This window comes from Pleurodeles waltl, chromosome 2_1 (assembly GCF_031143425.1).
Source record: "Pleurodeles waltl isolate 20211129_DDA chromosome 2_1, aPleWal1.hap1.20221129, whole genome shotgun sequence".
Classification (NCBI taxonomy): Eukaryota; Metazoa; Chordata; class Amphibia; order Caudata; family Salamandridae; genus Pleurodeles; species Pleurodeles waltl.
Genome location: NC_090438.1, coordinates 282,640,869 through 282,666,708, shown reverse-complemented (window position 1 = coordinate 282,666,708; position 25,840 = coordinate 282,640,869). Strand labels below are relative to the sequence as shown.

The window sequence follows — 25,840 nt, the reverse complement described above, 5'->3', positions numbered from 1 at the left end:
CCCCTGGGAGCAGATTGGCCTATATTGATCAGGCCGATCTGCCCCCGGGGTGGGGCAGAAGCCATTAGACACCAGGGATTGCTTTTTTTTATTTTTTATAAGGGGAACGACCCCTTATGCACGGGTTGCTCCCCAGGGGGCAATAATTTTATTAGGCCTTCAGATCGGCCTATATTGATTAGGCCGAAGTGGGCAGAAGCCACTAGACACCAGAGATTTTTTTTTATGAAATTGGCATAAGGGGAGCGACCCCTTTGGCAAGGGTCGGCGTACCCACACTAACATCTGATGGGAAGCTCGTTCCCTTCTTTACAGTTCAATCTGATGTGCTCAGTTCACTTTAGTTGTGTAGAAAATAAATTAACATATGCCACTTATGACTTATGACAGGGAGATTCCGACCAGAGACACACAGCTAGACGCTGACTGCCTCGTTGCAGATGCTGAACCAGATCACAGGCCTTTGCTCAGGTATGAGGGCGTATGTCTCCCCGGTGATTCGGAAAGGCAAGCTAGAAGCTTAACATGCTGTGCTCTAAATAGAACAAGCAGAGGGAGAGTAGAAACTGTTAGGAAATATGATAGCTTTATTCTTATGTTTTACTCTCCTGGTGACTATATCAATCCTACTATGTTGTATTGTTCTGGTTATTGCGGCTCACGCCTTATTATCTAAAATACAGTCGTTTTATTAAAACATTATATAAAACTTATACTGTCTTTGTCATTTGTATATGAGATCATATTGTAAATGAGAGAGTTGGCTCGGATCTGAGTGACCACGACTTCCCTGAGAAGTTCCAAAGATGTCATGCGCTCGGCTGCCTAATCATTTCTTCCCCGTGGGAGAAATGAGGCACTGCTAGTTAGCCGGAGCAAAAACCGGATTTAGGGTGACAGAGTTCCTTACATGTGGGTCAGACTCAGTCCCCCACACCGTTATCGATCCTGCTGCCTAGAAATCCAGTAGTCTCATTTAGGATAATGAGAGCCCACGCGACATTTCCGAATCACCGGGGAGACATACGCCCTCATACCTGAGCAAAGGCCTGTGATCTGGTTCAGCATTTGCAACTAGGCAGTCAGCGTCTAGCTGTGGGTCTCTGGTCGGAATCTCCCTCTAATTGTAGAGTCACTTGATATACTCTATCAGGATCAGAGACACGCATGTCCGCCGTTTCGACTTGTATGAAGTCATCAGTTGCTTTCACCTCCAGATGCTATAGAAGACTCCGGCGAACTATTGTGACCTCTGCCGCGCTGTCTAACAGTGCTAACGCCCATGTCTTGTTTGTCAAGAGAACTCTCTTCTTGAGCGGCATGTCTAACTGAGACTGCTGCCACTTTTTTCTTTTTAAATTGCTGTTTTTGTTGCAGCGGTTTCTCTTCTTGTTTAACAGAAACCTCCGCTGAGCGTTGTGAATCCTGTCTCGGGTTCACGTACTCCGTCCTCCGCTCTGACCGCCCACCTCTCTCACTTCTCTTCTCTGAGGAGTCCTGAAAGGAACAAGATTGGCGTGTATCAGTATATTGATATCTATCAGACATCTTCAAATTATCCCTATTTCTGAGATTATACCTATTCTGCGGGGTCTCCGGTTGCGGAGACTGTCCCCCATCTTTTTTAGGTGTTTGCTGTTTCTTTTCCCAGCGCTTTTTTGTACCCTCAGGTTGCTGTTGCTTAGCATTATCTTTATTATTTTTACCCTGCAATTGGGGTTTCTGCGGTCTAGCCCCTAGGCTATCGCGACCAATACTTGAATATGTCTCAGATATTATTCTCGGAAGTTCCCGCTCTTGATCAATTTGCGGAACATCCCGAAGACGCATTCGCACTGCTAGTGCTACTGCCTCTCCCTTGAGATTACTCAAAATAATAGAAGAAACTGCGGCAAAATTGCCCATTAACTGCATGCCCAAATCTAAGGCAGGGGCAGCCCCATATTCATCTTGAATTTGTTGAAGCACGTCCGGTAAATTAGCTAAAGTCGGCGTACCGTGTGCTGTAGTGTAGAGCGCGGCAAACACCGTGCCCCAGGTATTACAAAGGTCCACCGGAGGAACCATCCCATACGGCAAACACATCGTCAAAATTCTATGTTTATCCTGAGGTCCCTTATGGGGAAATACTGCTTCCATCGTATTAATTTTTTGCGCCAGCCAAAATGGAGTCTCCTCACGTTTAGCCGGTACCTTGCCCATAACTGAGTGTACAGTGGCCGGATTGATTCCCGGAACCACTGCTTGTGGGTGCGCCGGAGCAGCATGCGCTGCATTAGTATTTAATGTCTGCATCACAAACTGAACCAGTCTTCTGTATGTTGTAGCTAAGTCTATATATAAACGACGCATATCAGCCACTGCCAAATTTGCAACCGCAGGATATGGTGTGTAAGTAGCCAATAAAGGCCAGGTCGGACCATCATTACTCAACAGACCTAACCTCACTTGTGCTACTGTATGTGGGAGGGCGCCATCAAGCCAATTATGGTGTTCTTGATAAGATAGAGGTATCTCTAAATAAGCGTAAGCCCTGTATTGTACAGGGGCATTCGCAACAGTGTATTCGTGAAAAGTATTTGTACCCCCATCAACTGCTGGAAATGCGACCCAAGAATAAAAAAGTTCTGTCCTAAATGCTGCATGGGCATCCACCACAAAAGTGACTGGACCCCCCTGGACTGTTAGTCCATGTGCTATCAGATGTCCTGTGAGCGGGTGACACATATTGATTGCTATATTCACTACATTAGGATTCGCCATTTGCAAAAAATAGCTCTAGGTCAGAGAAGGCACACCAATATCGGGGTTTTTCCTTTCAAAGTTCAAGCTTGAACAACCAACCACAAAGCAATAGGACGTACCTATCCCGTGGTGGCGGAAACCCTCAGCCCCACGGACGTCTCCGCGTACGGAACCGAGGAGTCAAAATATATATGAGACCGAGAGAGTTGGTCGGACCTAAACATTAGAGCCAGACCAATCGTTGGCAGCGATATTTCCATTCGCCAAACTGCACAATATGTTACCATTCATGATCAATCCCTTTACGCGCATCACTTCCTTGGTTAACTCAGCTAGATTCTTCTCAACTTTTTGTTTCAATTCCTTTATTTCCTTTAAATAAACAGTCTTCGATATGCATCTCGTGTGTTTCAATTTCCCTTGTTTTTTACACAAAAAATAAACTGTTTCCAATGTACAACTGGTCCTGTTTATTACTTCTTAAGCATCTACCAGTACTTTGGCTGGTTAATCCCTCATTCCTATCCCTGGCAAGGCTTCCATTGATCCAGCTTCTCTGCAGACACTCAGTTTGTACTTTAAGTCCCCAGTGACACCAGTGCCCCCAGAAAACAGAGACTGCTGCTATGGACTGACGGGCTCTGCACTTCTTTCACCTGCGTGAAGAGATGCTGGTAGGTATGGGTATGCATCGTTTTCCACAAGCGCTTAGATCTTCTCCCAGGTTGCAAACTCAGAAGAAATCTCCACGTGGAGGACAGCTCGTTACTGCAACAGTTATGACTGCCTCTATCAAAACATTGTGCTGTCAAACAGTTGTCACAGTGTTTCAAACTAGGGCGACCTCCGTCTCTACAGACCAGCATGTTTTAAAATGATGTACACGGTCCATTCCATACAAGAAAGAAAAGTATCTTAGCTCAAGTGCATCAAGAGCGTAAAAGACGGCAAGTACCGAGATGATAACTCACAGCACTCTCTTGTTGACCCTGAGTGGCACTTATATCAACCAAATGTTGAGACTTCCCAATTTGCAGCTATACCAAGTCCCATGCTAACATCCAAAATTCAGCAACATCTTAATCTGATTTAAGCTCCAAGCCAGCAAATCTTCAGAAACGTTTGTGTTGAGATATTGGGCCATATGTACGAATACGTTTTCCCATTGACACAGAATGGGTAAAAACCTTTGCTACATCTGGCCCATTGATCTTTAAGAATATCTTTACATGTATGTTTGTCCTCAGTGAAATGCAGTAATACCGCACCTTCACGGATGAACTCCCAATGACTGTTTATTCTAGTTCATCTCCTCCGCCACACATCACTTTCACGCAGTTTAGCTTCAGATAATCTTCTAAACCGTAGCCTCTTCTGAGTTATTATAAATTGTACCATCATCTTCTAGAATAAATTCTCTTCTTCAAGACACTATAGTCATGTTATGTAAAATTAATGCCTTTTGATTCACTTGATTTCAGCCTGGTGCTTTCTGTCTTTGTGATGGTCACTTGAGGAAAGGCAGATGCATCAGATGGTTGTGTAAATTGGAGGGTAAGGCTGAATGTTGAAAGATCTACCAAGCAGAGAATACCAACAAGCAGACACTACAGAGAAGTGCACATGGGCCGAGGTCACAACCTTGGCTGTCTTTGGCGTTGGATCATATGTCTGAAAAACCGAGATTTGGAACAGTGATTTAGATTTGCAGGTATCCGTACAATGAGACACTGAGACACGTTGTTCCTGCCCGGACACCCTGTGCATCAACTCCAGAGCTACTAACTCAGATGAAGAATCTTCTCCCATCTGGCAGGCCCTTAGTGAATTAAGTTACCCAGTGCTTAATGTGTGCTTGTTATTTCCGGTGTGGAGCACCAGCACTTATTTTTGAGGACCAGCACTTATTTTTCTGTCTCAAGCATTTACTGCAAGCAAAAGACACATATGGGAAAGAAGGAGGAAGAGAAAAACGATACAGCGTCACAATGGGAGAAAGTAGAAAGCTGCAAGAGTGAACTGAAGGGGCAGGAAGTGGCGATAAATGGATTGAAGAGGCCCGAGATGGCGTCAGGATTAGGCTGCGTCAGTGTTCCGTGTTCGTTCATTTAATTGCAGCAGCAGCGTGTTTAAGAGGAGGGATCTGGGCACAGGCACGTTTTTATTTACAAATTAAGCTCCGAAGTTCTTCCAATCCTCCCCTATTGGAGAGTCATATTTCTTTTAAAGTTAACGTAAAGCACATGCCCACCCCTTCAAACGTAAAAAAGGTTGGCTTCAGAGCCGGGACACTATTTGGTAGCCATACACTTTATGTATTTTCGAGCCAATCATCAATCATCCGTGGAACGCTCATTTCTTGTTCACTGCCTGCACTCAAGCATTCTCCCAGATTGAGGTTTTATTTCAATATGTGTCTTTCCACAATCCTACCTCGAATGCCATTTTAATTTATGTGAAAGAGTGTGAATGGTGCTGGTGATAGCAACATGACGTGCTAGGGTATGGTAAACTATGGCCAGAGAAGGTTTAAAATAATTCACCTTCATTTTTATATTTCCTTTTCTTTTTCAGAAGACAAGTTGCTGAAATGATGAAGAAGGTCACATCAAGAGGTTTGCTCTTTGTGCTTCTCTGCTGCTTGATGTGTGTGGCAAAGCAACCAGGTATGTGTGAAAATATGTTAAAAAAAAGATTTGGAAGAATAAAGATAGTCCTCTTTGTAAGTCATGTGCAGAAAGGAACATAAAGCCTCGTTGTGTTTTCCATCTTCAAGAAAAATGTCAGCTTTGTATCCAAGTCAACAATATCTGTTCCCTTTTTATGGGAATGAAGCATTCTACTACATATGCGATACAAAATAATAAAACATAATTTGAGTAGAGTTCAAATTTCAATGAAATTGAGCTTCTTTGGTCTGTGGGTGCAGGACCCATTCTAACTCTATCATTAACTTCCGAGCTGTTTTCGTGATTAATGATTGGGTACCTGCCGAAATTTGCTGCTATTGTGAACTGCTTTACTACTGGCCATGCCTAATTGTCTAGCAATAAGCCAGTTCGTTTTGCTATGCCAGGAGTTGCTCCCGTCCCTATTAATGAAGCCATCGCTCTCATAGTGATTAGTCGTTAGTCTTTGACTGTGTCTATGGGTTTACATCTTTTGGTTATTTTTTTGTTTGTTTGTAACAGTGCACAACATTAGATGCATATGGAACAAGTTCACAGTTCCATTTGTCAATTGAACTACCTCGTAGGAGTCAAAGAGCCCGATTCACAAAAACTAAACTTGGACCAAAAGTCTAACGTTACTATGAGTAAACTTAGACTTTTGGTCTAAACTTAGACCAAAAATCTAAATCTAGACCAAACTGCCACCCTCATGCAATCTAATAATTGTCCCGGGGAGGTGGTGGTCCCGTGGGACTTCAGCAAGCCCAGGAGGGGTGCTCCGTGCACCTCCTCCTTATGTTTGGCATACTCAGTGACCCCACCTTTTTCTCAACCTCCACTTGACAGAACACCCTGTTACTTTCAACACAGCCGATGACCTGACCAAAGTATAATTGTTAAAAATGTTGTGAAGATTCGTCAAGCAACTCCAAAGTTATTGGCTAAACAAGAAACTCTTTGTCTATGGAAAAATGGCCCTAACTAAAAGTACTTACTGGCGACTGCCAGTAGGTAATATATATTTATAGCCAGTCCATAGCTAGGGTAACCAGAGATCCAGATTTCTTGAATTTTTGTAATTTAATGCCTTTGCATCCGTTTGATGAATCTCCATGAAACTTTCCAGACCCATTGCACTAGGTACATTGACAGAGGATTGAAAGTTTCACCGCGTTTGGTCAAGGTGGTGCAAAGAAAAAGGGGGGAAAAACAACACACTTCCAATCCAATGCATTTAACATACTGTAGACGGGTCTCCTCGACCACGCCTACCAACTCCTCGGACTGGCGCTTTCGCGCACCTCAACCGAAGGACGCACCCGTTCCCATGGAAACATGGGAACGCCTACAGACACGCGCTACGCGGATTTCCGGGTCCCGTCACAAAAAGGGACAACGGACTCAGGAGTGGCGGGGAAGGAGTTCTCTCGGAGAATGCCACCGGGAGAGGAGGAGAAGGAGACACCGCGACAGGAGAAGACCGAAGCAGACGAAGCTCAGGAAAACCAGGGAGGAAACGCAGAAGGAGAGAGCTGCGACCCGGAGACGAGCACTTTCCGGCACGACCCTGGAGGGTCGTGGCTTAACAAGGTACGGTCCTTGTTACAAGGACAGCGAAATCCCCGTTTGTTTTATCGAGCACAAGGGAGAAGAGGAGGAGGAACAGAGGGGAGGGACGGAGGGGGGGCATGTGTGAAGGGAGTCACAGAGAAATAAGGATATATATAAGTGAATCACGACTTGGGCCAGCACGGAGAGAGATTTCTTATCACAAGTATCCCAGCCCTCACACACCCTCACTAACGGGACTATCTATAACCACCCTCTACCTCTATCTTCCGCATTTTTCCCCTCTCCCTGTATAACTAAACACCAACCACCCCAGAACACCGCAAACCACTAACTTTCGTTTCCACTTCGTGTTTTATTTTTCCGGTTCCACCTGGGAGGTCATAAGAGTCGATGCCATCCAAGAGACCTAGGAAAGACACAGATCAGAGACGTTACGAAGAAGAAGTTAGCCGGATTGTGGCACCATCAACCATCACTTGTTTTGCTAATAAATCAACTGCCGTTACCTATTGCTCAACATCTTACAGCACAATAAATCCCTTTTTCACTCTACATACGACCCAGAGTCCTCTGTACCGCCGATCCCCCACCACAGTGGTGTCAGAAGTGGGATTTAGAAGCCATAGGCGGTACAAGAAGGTATACAGGATGGGGGAGAAACCTACGCTGGAAGATATGATTAAGCAGTTGGCGGAAGGCCAACGACACCTCCAACTGGTATGGGAGGCTCATCAAAGAGAAGCAAAGGAGGACCGAGAGGCCCTTCAAACGGCCTTAAAAAGTCAAGCCACCATTATGGCTAACAATCAGCTGGTGCATGAGACTGCGCTGCAGAAATTAACTGACACCATCGCAGCGAGCAAGGTACACCCTAATGTTCCGAGCTCAGTACTACAAAAATTCCAAGAAGGAGAGGACCCTGATTCCTTTTTCACAAATTTCGAACGTGTGGCATCCTCAGCCCAATGGCCAGAAGAGCGCTGGGGACAGTACGTAGCCCCTCTCCTAACGGGCATCCTTCAGACAGCATACCAGGCCGCGAATCCCGGGGGTACTAACCCTTACAAAGATATTAAGAGTAGTATTCTGGAAAGAGTGGGTCATGATTCAGAATACTCTAGGATGAAGTTTAGAAAGGTGAAATGGGGACAGAGTGAGGATCCCCGTACGTTCTATTTCAGGGTAAAGGATTTGGGGCTAAAGTGGCTAGGACCATTAGGAACCGACCGAGAAGATATCATTAAAGCTGTTATCCTGGAACAATATCTAGATTCCCTCCCAGGCAGTACTAGGAACTGGACAAGACAACACCCCAAAATAGATACAGAACTGGCTGTAGACCTAGCCTGCGCATATCACCGGTCTATTGATGTCAAGACATTAGGTCCCAGGAACATTATCAAGCCTCCGGTGGGTACATTCAAATATCCTCCTCGACGCTCAGCAGAAGAACCCGGGACTCATAGACCTGGGGAAACAAGCCCCATGCAATAGCCGCAATGTTTTAGCTGTGGAGAGTGGGGACACATTGCGAGAATGTGCCCCAGAAAAGGTGAACGGGTAGAACCCATGGAAATAGGGGTCACCCGGGGCAGGGTATTGTGCACTGGTAGAGGGCATCATAAGTTCAAACAGATCATTAAAGTAAACGGAACCCCAGTAGAAGCGCTGATCAACTCGGGCTGTAGCCAGTCAGTAATACGCAGCAACCTCATAAGTCAAACCGATACGACCCCGAGCCAGTGGGTTACCATCTGTTGTATTCATGGGGATAAAGAAAACTATCCACTAGCGTTGATCAGGGTAGAGTGGGGAGAATATCACGACTTCCTTCCAGTAGGCGTTATGGACAGATTGGTAGAAGACTGTGTCATCGGTACGGACTATATCCGGTTCACTGCTCTTTTAGATAAAGCAAACTCACCTATGCCATCTTCTGATTGGTGGTCGAAAGCACCCTTTTCCAACAGTCACATAGAGAGCTGCGCATTAAATTGACTAGAAGGGAGAAAAGGCAGGAAAATCGAAAATACCAGATGTCAAGGACTGAACCATTACCTGAGAAAACAGTAGCCAGCAACGACAATACCACTCTTTCTTTTAGAGCTAGCCAACGAGAGGACCCCACCCTGTGTCACGCATGGAAAAACGCCAAAACGGAATCCATGGAGGAGGTGGGTCCTTATTTTCTAATTCATAAGAACCTTTTGTATAGAATTACTACATCCACCAACGGAGAGAAGAAACAACTAGTGGTACCTGAACCTTATCGGAATCAGGTCCTATTTTTAGCCAATAACCAGCCAGGGGGTGGACATTACGGGCGAGAAAAGACTGAGGAATATTTGTTAAGACGATTCTATTGGCCAGGGGTTTATGCTCACATCAGAAAATATTGCACACAGTGTCCGAGGTGTCAAGTGATAGAACCAGGAGCCCTGAGGAAGACCCCTTTACAACCCTTGCCCATTATTGAGATCCCATTTAGTCGCGTGGGTATGGATCTAGTAGGGCCACTATTACCATCATCCAAGGGCCACACCTATATACTAGTTCTGGTAGACTAAGCTACCAGATACCCGGAGGCAATCCCCTTGTCTAGTATGACTACGAAGGTAGTAGCCCAAGCCATGATAAATTTCTTCTCCAGGGTCGGATTTCCCCAAGAGATCCTAACAGACCAGGGTACTCCATTTATGTCCTCTCTTATGAAACAGATCTGTAAGATACTAGGGATCACCCAGATAAAGACCTCAGTATACCACCCCCAAACTGACGGTCTGGTAGAACGCTATAACCACACCATCAAAAATCTGCTGAGGAAAACAGTGGAAGACTCCGGAAAGGACTGGGATCAGAAATTGCCTCTGGTTCTCTATGCCATCCGAACTCATGAACAATCCTCCACGGGACATAGTCCTTTCGAATTAGTGTTCGGGAGACAACCCCGTAATTTACTGGATATGGCCGCAGAAAGGTGGGAAGAAGAGGGGGAGGAAGAAAAACCTCTGTTAGAGTATGTCAATAAGTTGAAATGTCACCTACAAACGGTATGGGAAGATGTACTGAAGCATCTAGAGAAAGCACAGACAAAGCAAAAGGCTTATTATGACAAGGGGACCAAGTTACGGTCTTTTGACCCTAATGACCAGGTTCTGATAATGCGACCAACCTCCGAAAATAAGCTGCTAGCTAGGTGGCAAGGACCCTACAGAGTGATAAAAGCAGTCTCCCCTGTCACATATCTTATCGAAGTAAATCAACACCCAAAGAGGACACAAATATACCATGTCAATTTACTAAAAAAATGGGAGACACCAGAAGACACTCCCAATATCTCTGCTTCCGGGTTCTTAATCACCCCAACCACTGCTTTAGATATGGACCTATATCCCACCAATAGAGAAGACCAGTGGGAAAGTCCGTGTATAAATGAGCCCCTCACAGAGCCAGCGAAAGCTCAACTATCCACCCTATTATGTAAACATTCCCAATTTTTTTCTGGTGTACCAGGTAGAACTACATTGGTCCACCACTGTATCAGAACACCAGAGGGCAAAACCGTTCGTCTACGACCCTACCGAATTCCCGAAGCACGAAAACATCTTATTGAAGAGGAAGTGCAGAAAATACTAACCTTAAAGGTTATCGAACCATCCACAAGTCCCTGGTGCTCCCCTGGAGTTCCTAAACCAGATGGGTCTGTACGGTTTTGTATCGACTTCCGTAAGTTAAATGACATATCCCTCTTTGACACATATCCCATTCCACGAGTTGATGATGTGTTGGAGAAACTAGGGAGTGCCCGATATATGTTGACCCTAGATTTAACGAAGGGATATTGGCAAATCCCGCTCGCCGCTGCGGACAAAGAGAAGACAGCTTTTGCAACCCAGTCCGGCCTTTATCAGTTTACTGTCCTTCCCTTCGGCCTCCACGGGGCTCCAGCTACCTTTCAATGCCTAATGGATCGACTCTTAAAACCGTTCCAGGCGTATGCAGCGGCTTACCTAGATGACATTGTGATTTTCAGTAACACCTGGTCTGATCATCTACATCATCTCGAGACGGTATTCCGCGTCTTACATGAGGCTGGTCTTACGGCCAACCCAAAAAAATGTGTCTTAGGGAACACACAAATCGCTTATCTCGGTTACCTCATAGGTGACGGGATTCTACGACCACAAAAAGATAAAATTGAGGCCATATTACAAGTACCTGTACCCAAAACAAAGAAAGAACTTCGTTCCTTTTTGGGATTGGTGGGATACTATCGCAGGTTCATTCCCCAGTACTCTACGATTGCCTCCCCTTTCACTGACCTCTTGAAAAAACAGTACCCCTCCCAACTACCCTTATTCACCGACTCTCAACTCCTCAGCTTTGACCCGCTGAAACGGTCCCTCACGACCGAACCCGTCCTTAAATGTCCAGACTTTTCCAAATCCTTCCACTTATATACGGACGCTTCCAACGTCGGTCTAGGGGTGGTTCTCACTCAACCCGACAGTGAACACCATGAACATCCCATAGTATTCATCAGTAGGAAACTACTTCCCAGGGAGCGTCACTACCCCACTATTGAGAAGGAGTGCCTAGCAATTAAGTGGGCCGTAGAAAATTTGAGGTATTATCTGTTGGGACGGCCTTTCATCCTCTACACTGACCATGCCCCATTGACCTGGTTAGCCTCCCATAAAGACACGAATTCCAGGGTGTTACAATGGTTTCTGGAGCGCCAACCTTTTACCTTTCAGGTCCGCCATATTCCTGGTCCCCAGCAGGGCCCTGCCGATTTTCTATCCCGGTTTCCTGACTCTTCGTCCTCTACCAGTCCCGATCATGGGATGGGTAGTGTAGACGGGTCTCCTCGACCACACCTACCAACTCCTCGGACTGGCGCAGAAATGGTTGTGAAACCAATGCAGGATCCTGGAAAGCTAAACATTTCTGAAAAGTAGAAAACATTCTGAATTCAGCAAGGGGTAATTTGTGTAGATTCTACAAGGGTTCCCTACAGAAAATGACAGCTGAAATAAAAAAAGATTCAAATTGAGGTGAAAAAAACTGCTATTTTTCTCCACGTTTTACTCTAACTTCTTCCTGCGATGTCAGATTCTTTAAAGCAATATACTGTTACATCTGCTGGACTCTTCTGGTTGTGGGGATATATAGGACTTGTAGGTCCATCATGAACCCTAGGTACCCAGAGCCAATAAATGAGCTGCACCCTGCAATGGGTTTTCATTCTATCCCGGGTATACAGAAATTCATTTGCTGAAATATAAAGAGTGAAAAATAGGTATCAAGAAAACCTTTGTATTTCCAAAATGTGCACAAGATAAGGTATTGAGAAGCAGTGGTTATTTGCACATCTCTGAATTCCGGGGTGCCCATACTAGCATGTGAATCACAGGGCATTTCTCAAATAGACGTCTTTTTTACACACTGTTTTACAGTTGGAAGAAAAAATGCAGAGAAAGACAAGAGACAATAACACTTGTTTTGCTATTCTGTGTTCCCCCAAGACTCCCAATGAAAATGGTACCTCACTTGCGTGGGTAGGCCTATTGCTCGCGACATGGACACATCACATTTTCACATTGAAATCTGACGTGTTTTTTGCAAAGTGCCTAGCTGTAGATTTTGGCCTCTGGCTCAGCTGGCAGCTAGGGAAACCCACCAAACCTGCGCATTTTTGAAAACTAGACACCCAGAGGAATCCAAGATGAGGTGACTTGTGGGGCTCTCACCAGGTTCTGTTACCCAGAATCCTTTGCGAACCTCAACATTTGGCTAAAAAACACTTTTTCCTCACATTTCGGTGACAGACATTTCTGGAATCTGAGAGCAGCCACAAATTTCCTTCCACCCAACGTTCTCCCAAGTCTCCCGATAAAAATGGTACCTCACTTGTGTGCGTAGGCCTAGCACCTGTGACAGGAAATGCCCCAAAACACAATGTGGCCACATCGCATTTTCCCAAAGAAAACAGAGCTGTTTTTTGCAAAGTGCCTAGCTGTGGATTTTGGCCTCTAGCTCAGCCGGCACCTAGGGAAACCTACCAAATCTGTGCATTTTTGAAAACTAGAAACCTAGGGAAATCCAAGATGGGGTGACTTGTGGGGATCTTACCAGGTTCTGTTACCCAGAATCCTTTTCAAACCTCAAAATGTGGCCAAAAACACACTTTTTCCTCACATTTCGGTAACAGAAAGTTCTGGAATCTGAGAGGAGCCACAAATTTCCTTCCACCCAGCATTCCCCCAAGTCTCCCGATAAAAATGGCACCTCACGTGTGTGGGTAGGCCTAGAGCCCGTGACAGGAAATGCCCCAAAGCACAACGTGAACACATCACATTTTCCCAAAGAAAACAGAGCTGTTTTTTGCAAAGTGCCAAGCTGTGGATTTTGGCCTCTAGCTCAGCCGGCACCTAGGGAAACCTACCAAACCTGTGCATTTTTTAAAACTAGACACCTAGGGGAATCCAAGATGGGGTGACTTGTGGGGATCTTACCAGGCTCTGTTATCCAGAATCCTTTGGAAACCTCAATATTTGGCTATAAAACACCTTTTCCCCTGGCTATAAAACACCTTTTCCCCACATTTCGGTGACAGAAAGTTCTGGAATCTGAGAGTAGCCACAAATGTCCTTCCACCCAGCATTCCCCGAAGTCTCCTGATAAAAATGGTACCTCACTTGTGTGGGTAGGCCTAGTGCCCGCAAAAGGAAATGCCCCAAAACACTATGTGGACTCATCAAAATGATCAAATACGAAACTACCTGTTTTTGTGGACAGGGGGACCTGCGTTTTTGGTCCTGGGCTCAGCAGCCATATAGCAAAACCAACCTACCAAAATGAAACATTTCTAAAAACTAGACACCCGACGGAATCCAGGGAGGTGTGACTTGCGTGGATCCCCCAATGTTTTCTTACCCAGAATCCTCAGCAAACCTCAAATTTAGCTAAACAGTCACATTTTCCCACATTTCTGTGTGGGATCACTGCACTGGGACAAATTTCCTACCACCTAACATTACCCTCAGTCTCCCAGTAAAAATGATATCTCACTTGTATAGGTGGGCCAAGGGCCTGTGACAGGGAAGAGCCAAAAACATGTCAAAATTGAGGGGGAACCAAAGCGGGTCCAAAAGGGCAGTTTGAAAAAAATATTTTTAGGCTGACAAGTGGGGCAAAATTTTCATTGGTATAGATGAAACAATGCTGGGTGGTAGGAATTTTGTGGATTCCTGCATATTCCGGAAGGTTCCATCAAAAAAATTGTGGAAAAAATGTGTGATTTCCAGCAAAGTTGGAGGTTTGCAGGGCATTGTGGGTAAGAAAATGGTGCGGGTGCATGTGAAGCACACCACCCTGGACTCACCCAGATGTTTAGTTTTCAGATGTGTCTAGGTCTTGTGGATTTTTCTACATGGCAGCGTCCCAAAGTCCAAAGAGTTCAGCCCTCACCATTCCAAGTGGGACGATTTTGAGAGTTAGCCATGCTCTCATGGCCAAAATGTAAAACCAAAACCCAAAATAATCAAACGTCCTCTTGCTTGCTGTGGAATAAGATGTTTTAGTGTGTGGGGGGAGAGCTGAAAGACTGTTACCGCCTTCAGTTGGTGTGGGGGCATAACCATGCCCATACTGGTTTGTAGCCACCACCAAACTTTTTTTTTTTTTTTAATTCCCTGGCATCTAGTAGACTTTCTGCCCCCCGGGTGAGGATCGGGGGTAATTGCCCCATCTGCCCACTGGTGAGCAGAACAACTTTGACCCCATTTATTTGGGGTGGGGGTATGGGCGTTCCCCCACCCTCTTATTGTGAAAAAAAAATCTCCCCTGGTCTCTGGTGGGCTTTCTGCCCAGCCTTCCAAAAATAGGCCGATCTGCCCCCAAGTAGGGCAGATATGGCCAACAGTAATGTGCCCCTATGGGGAGTGACCCTTGCCCAAGGGGCTGCCCCCCCAAACAAAACACACACATACACACACCAATCGTTGGTGCCTAAGTGGTTTCTGCCCCCCCTGGGGGCAGATCGGCCTAATAGAAATAGGCAGATCTGCCCCCAAGGGGAGCAGAAATGGCCTAAAATAAATTTGCCTCCCCCAGGAGAACGACCCGTGCCCAAGGGGCTGCTCCCCTTATGCGTAAGTTTAGAAAAAATAATCCCTGGTGTCTAGTGGTGCCTAATAAAAATAGGCCAATCTGCCCCCAAGGGGGGGGGCAGCAATGGCCTAAAAGGAATTTTGGCCCCCATGGAGTGACCCTTGTCTAAAGGGTCGCTCCCCACATATTAAAAAAAAAAAAAAAAAATATCCCTGGTGTCTAGGGGGTTTCTGCCCCCAGGGGAGGCATAAATGGCCTAAAACTAACTTGGCCCCCTGGGGAGCGGCCTCTGCCCAATGGGCCGCTCCCCTTATGAGTACGTAAAAAAATAAAAAATTCCCTGGTGTCTAGTGGGCATTTCTGCTGCCCGATTGCATCACGATCGGGCAGCAGAAATGCTTGCAGATACATGAAAGAAAAGACCTTTCCTTTCCTTTCATGCCTCTGCCTGCCCCCGCCTCCCGAACGGAAGAGAAATGCTGAGCATGCTTCCAGCGTGATGGGAGGTGACCTCTGATGTGGTCAGCACGCGATCGCATGCTGATGTCATCAGATGTCACTGGGAGGGTTGAGGGGGTGGGGGTAGAAGGGGAAGCGATTTCCCTTCCAGTCCTGCCCTGGCAGGGGTGGGGGGAGGCCCTCGGGGGGAGCACCAGCGCTTCCTCCAAGGGCATTTACCAAGATGTAGAGGTTACGGCCGTGCCACCGGACATAACCACTACGTCCGTGGCGGGGAAGGGGTTAATGTGCATATGTTTTCTTTGCATGCTCTATGGCTCACAAAACAAAACTACTATTTGGAAGACATGGAAATTAACCACTAACATATTCTCAGTCTTGACCTGGAGGGGGTATACCTTTCCCCCACCCACCAGGTGACCCAGGTACACCACTGATCCCTGCCCAATCTGGCCCTTACTGGCCTTGATGGTAAAGCCCCCTGTTGCAGGGCTTGAAGCACCTCACTGAGGTGTTGCAGGTTTTTCTCCCAGATGGAACTGCATACAGCAATATTGACTGGGTAGGCAGCACAAAAGGCCTCCTTTCCAACCAGGACCCTATTTACCAGCCCTTGGAAAGTGAAAGGGGCATTCTTCAAACCAAAGGGCATCACCTGAAACTGGAAGTGGCCCTCTGGGTTTGAGAATGCTGCCCTCTCTTTAGCCTCCTCAGTAAGAGCAATCTGCTAGTACTTTGATGTCAAATTAAATAGGTACTGAGAAATTTGTCAGTGCCCAGCCTGTCAATGAGCTCATCAGCACGAGGATGGGGTGTGCATCCATCTTGGTGACAGAATTGAGTCCCCTGTAGTCCACACAGTGCCTGAGTTCTGGTGTGGCACTGGTGGGGCAGTCTTTGGTACCAACATCAAAGGGCTGGGTTAGGGGCTACTGTATCTTGGAGACCTCCTCCTTGATACTGTCCCTCACCTTGTCTAACAACCTGTACATTTAATTATTTACATTGGGACCTTCTCCCGTGTCAAGGTCGTGGATGCACAGGTGTGGGAGTCCAGGGGTGAGAGAGAACAAAGAGGTAAACTGTCCCAGTAACTGGTAGCAGTCACTCTGCTGCTCTGGGGTCAGGGAGGCAGAGAGGTTGACCCCCTTCACTGACAGATCATGTTCCTGTGCAGAGAGGATGTCAGAGAGCAGTTCACTCTCCTCTTCTACTCCTTTGTCTGTCACAATGAGCCTGCTTACTTCGGACCCCTCAAAGTGAGGCTTCAGTCTGTTGACATGGAGCACCCTGAGAGGGCTCATAGTGTTCTGGAGGTCCACTAAGAAGGAAGACTCCCCATTCCATTCCTATACTTCATATGGGCTGGTCCAGCAGTCCTGGAGAGCTCTGGAATCTACTGGCACCATTGCCCATCCCTTCTGGCCAGGTTGATACTCCACCTTCTGGCCGTACCAGAGCTTCGTGACCTCTTGGCTGGTCTCAAGGTTACTTTGTGCCCTCTTCCAGACATGGAGCCTCTGGTTGTAGGGGACCAGCTTGTAGCTGACCACATGCCAGGGGAGGGTTTCCTGGAAGCTTGCTCCCACCCCTCCATGACAAAGCTCAGAGATCCCCTAACAGGGTGGTCGTTGAGGAGTTTATTGGTGATGAACCCAACTCTTTTCTGTGGCACCTCCCTGTAGGGGAAGAGAAGGCATGGCAAGAGGATGTCCCACATATGCCTCATTGGTTGCGGTAGACCCATTATCATGCCCTTCACAGACCTGTTGAATCTTTCCACCAAGCCATTCGTTTCGGTTTGATAGGATGTGGTGAACTTGTAGGTTACACCACACTCATCCCACATGAACTTCATGTACGTGGACATGAAGTTAATGCATCTGTCAGACACTACCTTATTTGGGAACCCCACTCAGGTAAAGATCCCCATCAGAGCTCTGGCCACCACAGGTGCAGTCACTGACCTCAGAGCAATTGTCTCTGGGCAAGGGGTGACATGGTCCACCAGGACAAACCTATTGCCCTATCTTGGGGTCCAAGGGTTCAGTGAGATTGATGCCCACCCTTTCAAAGGGGGTGCCAATGACTGGTAAGGGGACTAAGGGAGCTATTTGCTTTTTTCCTGTATTCTCACTGGCCTGACAGATTGGGCAGGTACTGCAGAATGCACATAAGGCTGTCCTCATTCAGGGCCAATAGAAATGAGAGGCAAGCCTGGCGAAGGTCTTGTCTTGCCCCAAATTTCCTGCAAGCGGTATGTCATGAGCCAAACCTAGTAGGAAAGCCCTTGTAACACTGGGGCACCACCAGCACATGAGCTGCCCCACTACCAGGAGCCTTAGGTGTGCTGTATAGGGGACCATTCTCCCAGTAGATTAGGTGATCTCCAGAGACTTCACCTGATGCATGGGCAGAGGCCTGCTGTCTCAAACCCTCAAGAATAGGTCACTCTTTCTGTGCTTGGCAGAATTCCTCCCTGGTGGGCCCACCCTCAGCTTGCCAGTCAGCAAGCTCAGGTGGGTAACCAAGGGCGGCAATGGCCTCCCCAGTTGGCTCGGGGGCCTTCTCCCCAGGGACCCCATCAACCTCCCTCATGGGAACGTCAGGGGCTGATTTCCCATGCCCCTCACCCATCGACTTTGCAATTGTCCAGGCCATTTTTCCAGATACCCTTGACTCCCTTTGTGGGCAGCCATGGACCATGTGGTCATACAGACCCACTCAGGCAATCCCAACATTTTCAAGTGTGACCTGAGCTCTACCTACCTTCAGGAAGTGTGCTCCAGCTTATTGCCTAGAAAACAAACAACAGGTATGGCAGGACACAAAGCTTCTTTCAAGGAACCTGACACGCCAGTAGAGCCTGTAGATGGCTCCTGCAGAATTTCATTGACTATGAATTGGTGGAATGTGCTCGATATGATCAGCTCTGCAGATATCAGTGGACACGTTACAGTGGTCATGCTGACTTCTGTGTCTCATAGAACCTCCACCCACTGCCCATTCTTGGTGACCCACTGCCTATAAATGGAAGTGTTAGCAGGCATCTTGGTTTTTACCATCATGTCCTTATCCCTCAGGGACACTAGTGTTACCTCTATCTGTTCCCCAAAGTTAACTGGGACTATCTCTTCCTGTGAGTGCTGCACTCTCCAACCTAGGTGTCTGCCCAGCTATGGGGAGCTGTGCCCTCTTGGGACATTTGGAGCCACCTTGGAGTGGCCATACTTGAGATACTCCATGCATTGAGATACAAACCTCACTGTCTGCTTGTCAAAGAACCCCTTCCTTTTAGACTCAGACTGGCAGTGGTTACCACTACTCCCTTGAGAATTTTTTCGGGGGCTGTTTGAGATCTCCTTATTTTTTTAAGTTTTTCTCCCCTCTCTTTTTTCTGATGGACCCCTGACCACCTTTGTGGGGGTCCCCCAGATACCTTTTCGCACACCCAGGACACCCTAGTCCTAGCCCAAAGCTCTACCTCCTCAACAAGCTTTCTGGGGTCGGTCAGCTTACTGTCAACTAGGTGCAGGCACAATTCTGGAAAACAGACACTGAGCATGTGCTCTCCCATGAATTAATTGTACAACCCAATATAATCAGTAACTTTGATACCCCCCACCCAATCGTTCAGTGCCTTACTGGAGTAGTCCACAAAAACTATCCACGTTTGGATGAGGAGCTTCTGGTTGGTCCTGAATCTTTGGTGATACTTTTCAGGGGTCAGCCCAAATTGGCAATGAGACTGGCCTTCATAGGAGGTGTACCTTGTTTGGTCCTGGACTTCTAGTATTAGAAATGTGTCCCTTCATTTAATAGGCATGTATTTCCAAAGACTTTCCCTCTTCCCCCTTAGTACTCCTCAGGAACCTTGTAAACCCTCAGTGCAGATTCATAAGCAGAAGGTTGTCCCCCACCACATAACTGGGCACCAAATAATTAGGTATGCGAACCCTTTTCTCTCCTTCAGGTACTGCAGGTATGCTGCTACCATCACTGTTGGAATCCACCTGCTTGGCCTTGATTTCCAGCTCTGTCACACTCAATTCATGAGTCAGTAAGATTTTCCTTTCCTCAAATGCTCTTTTCTTCTCCTCCTCCTCCATTTTTAATTTTGATATCTGTGATGTGAACTCCCTCTCCTCCCTTCTCTAAGCCAGCTCCTGTGGAGAGAGACCACAGGAAGAGACTCCGCTCATTGCTCTGACAGGGAGCTCCAGTTCAGGGGACATCTTTCCACCTCCACTTCAGATGTTTCCTCAGAAGGGAGCCCCTCAGGGTCATCTAACTTCTCACATCTAACTTCTCATCCTCTCCTGGTAAATTCAAAGCCAAACAAGCTTCTGCCCAGGCCCTCAGTGCCTTTTGCAGTTCCACCTCCCTGGTGGTGCTCTTTATAGGAAGCCCAAGGCTACAGTATAAACCTAAATAAAAGGGAAGGAATATGCTGCATTTAAAAGAATATGGCACATTCCTGCCATTGTTCCTGTGCTGGCGTCATATTGGCTGCCTAGCACCAACATACACACCCTTGCAGCCTGGTGCAAGGGTGCCTGCGTTGTAAGGAAAATTGTTTTCATGGAGAAAGGGGCACCTTCCTGCACAAAATGAATCCCCGGAGGAATTTTCCTCTTTCGATGTGTGCTGCATAATGCAGCACACATCGAAAGAGGAAGTAACAAGGATAAATAAAGGTTGGCCAGCTCAAATTCCATTATTGCAGGTGCAGATGTAGATCCTCCAGTTAGAGGCATGATTTTGGAAAAAATAAAAAATGCCAATCAGGGCGAATTGAAAAGAATTTGAATTAGTCTTTGATGTTGATTGGTAGTGTACACCAAGTAACTCTATGGCAACGGCACATGCACAAATCCTATCCTAACCACGGATTACCAATGTTAGAAATTAGGTTTCTAGTTGGCAGAGGTATACACCCTGTCCAAGCAGGAATCACAGTTCTAGTCAGGGTAAGTCACAAACACACCTGTGCTCAGCCCCTTGGCAGTTCGGCACACAGCGGTCAGGCTTAACTTAAGAGGCAATGTGTAAATTATTTGTGCAACACTTCAAACAGTAAAACAGTAAAAACATCACACAAATAATAGAGTTTACTTTAATGACAAAAACAAGACCAAAATGACAAAAATCCAGTAATTAGAACCGGCGGTATGAATTTTTAAACACTAAAATGCAATATAGTACTTAAAAGCAGGAAGTGCCAATTAGGGATATCCGGTCACACTAGACCGGGTTAAATCCAAAGGTTCAGGCCAATGACAATAGAGTGTTGGTCAGATACAGTCCCAGATACGTCCAGCAGAAGTTTTACCATCTCAAAAATTGTGCCAAGAGTCCCCTTCATGGGGAAGAAGGTCTCCGGGAGCAAGGAGAGAATCGCTGACCTTGGTCCCCAGGCATGAAGAGTTGGCTGTGCATTGCGGACGGGCGGGCTGGAGCCTAGTGGTTATGAATGGCAAGACTTTCCTGTGCAAAGAGTTGAACTTGCGGTGGTTTGAAGTGATACTTTAGGCAAGCGGTGCGGTTTTAGTGTGAACAGGCCCGTTCGGGGTTGTGAAAAGCCCAAAAGCTTGATTTCATGAGCTAAAATCCCACTTCTAAGCGCCCAGGACCTGAGAGGAGCCTCTTGGGGTCAGGAGCTTGTTGAAGGCAGGTCCAGGTGCTGTGGAGCCTGTTATGTCCCCGAGGCTCAGATCAGGAGGCCAGCAGACTAGCCCTTGAAATCACTCTGGAGTCCTGGGTTCAAGATGGAGGTTGCAGGTCCAGTTCTCCTTTTCTAGGTAAGAGGGCAGCAGGCAGCAGGTCAGCAGTTCCTTGTAGACCACCAATCCAGAAGAGTAGCAAGCTGTGTAGCAGCATAGCAGTCCTTCTTCCTGACAGATTATCCACAGGTCCAAAAGTCTATTGTTTTGGTGGTGTCAGACATCCAGTGCCTATAGCCAGTGTGGCCTTTGAAGTGGGAGACACTTCAAATACAGGCCTTTGAAGTGCACAGAGGTCCTGCCCTTCCTGCCCTGGCTGTAGACTCACTTCAGGGGGTTAGGCAGCCCTGTGTATCAAAAAGGACACAGACTATTTAGGTGTAAGTATGAGGCTGTGCCCAGCAACTCCCTCCCATCCTGTCCAGCATGGCCCATCAGAGTGTGGATGGACCAACCAGTTACACCCAATCTCCCATTGTGGCTGGCTGTCTAGGGGAAATACAAAAAGCCCAGCTATCAGCCCCACCCCAGACAAATGATCAGAGACAGGCAGCAGGCACCAAATGACTAAAGTAGGAAAACACCAATGTTTTTAATGTGGAATTTTTAGAATTACAATGTCAAATCCGACTTCTCCATAAATCGTAATTTTAAATTGTGATTCTAGAGACACCAAACTAAAAAAAAGTATCTCTTCCAGATTGTGAACTGCACTCTCATGGGCATGTCTGGCAATGAACCCTCATCGAGAACACCATCAAACTCGCATCCACAGAAGAATGTATTGAATTTTTGAGTACAAGTGCTTTCTGTTGGGTATTGTGATGTGTCTGTCATATTTCACTTATAATTTTTACATACACACAGACAAACACACACACATGTAGACACACACTCTTGTGTTTGTTTTGAAGGTCATAAAAATATATTTGATAACTTGAAAAATATTGTGTTTTAAGTACTCCTAACAATAAAAATTATTCCCCTTAAGTCCCCCCTGCCCTGCTTCTCATATAATATTTTTTAATAAGAAATGCCAATGTGATTGTTGGGAAATTTGAAGTCCCCCTTTCCCCCAATCTTATTGACCAAGCCAAGCTATGCCCCTGGGGAGAAACATCAGGGTTACATGAATAACTGCTGGCATTCCTGGAGATTTACAGTTAAACTAATTTACAGTTACCTCTAATTGTCCCTGGGTCTTGACAGCATTCCCAGAGATGATTTAAAGTATGGGCAAAGTGGACCCTGGCGTTTCATGGATCTCTTAATAGAGCCAGCTCTGTTCTGCAGAGAGTCTTGCCCTGATTAACTTGAATATTTTTTAAAAAGATTGTTTTAAATACCGTTTTCCTTCTATTTATATTTAATGTGGGTGATGAGTGTGAGTCTATTGCATACATTTTGCAGAGAAATGTTGTTTATTTTTCATGCAACATCCATAAAAAAGCTTTATTTTAGATCACAATAGGACCTCATATATGAGAATGGGAGGATGCCACAGAGAATATCTGAAGTAATATTAGTGAGCTGCTGAGTTACAATATTGAAAACAGGTCACCATCCCTGAATATTAGATGTAAATACATTTACAATTTGGATGATTGCCCCTGTGCACTGTCAGTGACCTGGCCAAAGAGGGCATGAAAGAGATTAAATCATTAACTCCAATCTGTTCTGACAAGGGGCCTCCAAAATAGGTTTGTCCCAGGACTCCCAAAATCCTTAAGATGTCCCTGAACATTCCCAAGGGTGTTATATTTCCCGGTCTTCCCCGGGCAGGATTCTGCCAGCTATGACATTAAAATGTTGATATATACTAAGGGCTAAAATGTAATTGCCCCAAAGAGTCCAGCAATTACATACCGTTATACATATTCACAGTTATTGCGATGGAAGCAAAAAAGTCATCATTTACTCCTCGCTTAGTCGATCTCGGAACAATTTTCAGATCCGAATTGGGTGCGAGTACTGATTCCGTACAGTAAGTTGTTATTAAAAAAAGGGAGCGTAGCTGAGGGCAGGCTGGGCCAGGCTGGACCTTCTGCCACCTCTCCTTAAGGCTAGGGAAGCTTTCAGTCCTGAATGAGCTTCCGTTATCTATCAGTACAGGCCCCAGTGGCTTAATCGTAGCCAGCCTGCAGCTCGGGCCTGTTTTCAACATTTTTGCCAAGGCTGTATTATTTCCAGTGAGGCCGTGAGTGCAGCGAATCAGCCACACCCACGCAGTCGCGGAGCGGAGGTATAAGGAAGGCAGGTCCCGCATCCAAAGAAACTGTGGGGCACAAAATCTGCGATGGATGTTCAGTTCTAAAGAACAGGCCACTACCTAAATCATAGCATTTGATTTAGCACTTTATACCAAATGTTTCTATGTAATGTATATACATTGGTACTCTTAGCCTATTAATGGTTTATTGTAGTTAAGGCAAGATTAGTACATAGGTATTACCCCACTGATGAGTACGTGTCCTGTAAGTATCAGTACTTCTGGGTTTTGGAAATCCCTGACATATGGCTGAGCAAAAGGGAATTACATGGAGGAATTTGCGTCTCCGCGCACATTTCCACACGATTTTTGCTGTTTTCCACCTGTCTCTCCCCTGCGTGCTTCGCCTGCTTTCAACAGGCAAAATGTCCTGGCGATACAATATCAGACATACAGAGTCTCGCATTACTCTTCATCCCAACCGGAATTATTACTAATAATGCGGTCCTTTATGTATTGTCTCACCATCTTGAGAAGGTTGAAAGGCTGAGTTGGCCTGTCAGGATTCATATTCTTGAGTTGCTGACCACTGCAGATGTCGGCAGCGATTGTTTAACGCATTGTACCGTCTTTCCAGCAACAATTTATTCGTCATGCTACTGACTGCTTGGGCTCTTAAGGCTAACAAACCCACCAGAAACAAGAACTGGATACCATACTCAGAGCTAAACTGGAAAAGAGCCTTCCTCGCATTGCAAAACTTGTTTGTGTAGCAGCAGAAAAGCTGCCAATCTGAAACACTGAGAAAAAGCAGTATTAGTGGTGATGATACATATTGTGACGCAAGAAATAACGGCCCTTGGAAACATTGTGCTAAGTGAAATAAGCACCGTGAACAACACTGCATGAAATAACTGGCAGGTGTAATACCTTGTGGAGGTGCAAGTACCCCTGGTATTCTTGTCCTAGGCAATAATGCACCTCAGAATGCGGCTGCCTGACAAGTGGTCCACGGAATATCGAATCTACAGCCTTCTCTATAATCTTGTGTGATGTCTTGTAAATGTACACCGCATTGACCTTTCTCTCCACTGACGCGTGACTTCTCAGAATTTATGTCAAAAAGAATAAAGGCAACATGAATATTCTGCTGAAACACCCAGCCGAGTACCAAGCCATCATCAGGTAGCGTGCATAGTGAGCATACAGGCAGCATAGTAAATAAGCATGCTACTCATATAAGAACGGCTTCAGTAGTTAACGCGGTACGTGGATACATCAGACAAAAATAGTACTACTCTTACTTTATAGTAATGTAGGCACGCCATCTCCAGTCGTCAAATTAGATCTATCAGGTGCTTGCCTTGCTGGAGAGGGACTCATTTTCCGAAGAAAAAACTGTACAAAGTTTGTTCCCTTGACAACTGCGTTGATTTGAAGAATGATGTTATGGAGAGAATCAAAAATAACCTGCAGGTTTGTTGGCTGTTGTAGTGTGGTGACAGGGCCTAGACTAGTAGGCATTTAAAACATGTGACTCGAGGTCAAATCTCATCTATGTTTGAGACTTCAGCCCATATTTCGTTCAAACAAATTAAATCATCTTTTGTCCAGTGGCTGATATGGGCTAGGCCAGTGATTCCCAACCTGTGGTCCGCAATACCTCCTCAGGGGGCCACGACTGCTTAGAAAATTAAATAATATAAACAGATTAGGTCCCCAGCTTCAAGTAATGACTCAGTGGGGGTCCCTGGATTCGAATTATGATTCAGTGGGGGTCCCCGGGTTCCAGTTAAGATAAAGTGGGGGTCCACAGAAGTCAAAAGGTTGGGAACCACTGGTCTAGGCAATCTGTGATATTCACACCCTCACCTGCCTTATTTTCCAGATGGACGGGGACATGGATAGATTTTTTAAAGTGCGTAAAAGAATATAGGGCTACTGAAGAGAAGGGGAGAGGGATGAGCCCTGTAGTGCTCCGCAGAGCACTTTGCACAATGTTGAGCTACGAGATGACCATATCCACTCTAGGGCAGTCGCTGAAGCCCCATGCCCATTTCTGAGGTCTCTGTAACAGAATGTTGTGTTGCATCATTATACAGGCTCCTGAGAGGTCCAGGAGATTCATGATAGCTTCTGTGCCTTCGTCAAGGATGAAGAGAGGGTCTTCTTTCATGTCCACCATAATTTATTTTGTGCCTCTTACTACCTTTAAACCTGGCTGGCGGGTGTTCTGGATTAACATGTGTGCCACATACTCTTGAAATTGTGTGCTACCTTCTTCTCTTTGCAAGGTTTTTGCTCTTGTTAGAGAAGTTGGAAATCAACCAGTATTTACACAGCAT

At 46.1% G+C, this 25,840-nt stretch overlaps 1 protein-coding gene across 2 annotated transcripts in view; it reads left to right on the top strand.

Moving 5' to 3' along the window:
• Positions 1 to 25,840, top strand: part of ADGRG4 (adhesion G protein-coupled receptor G4) — a 1,350,632-nt gene that overhangs the window by 260,188 nt on the left and 1,064,604 nt on the right. For both annotated transcript variants that reach the window (XM_069212461.1, XM_069212460.1), the window contains exon 2: positions 5,320 to 5,411. In XM_069212461.1, the coding sequence (XP_069068562.1) occupies positions 5,336 to 5,411 (76 nt within the window). In that variant the 5' untranslated portion in view covers positions 5,320 to 5,335. The remainder of the gene's footprint in view (positions 1 to 5,319; positions 5,412 to 25,840) is intronic.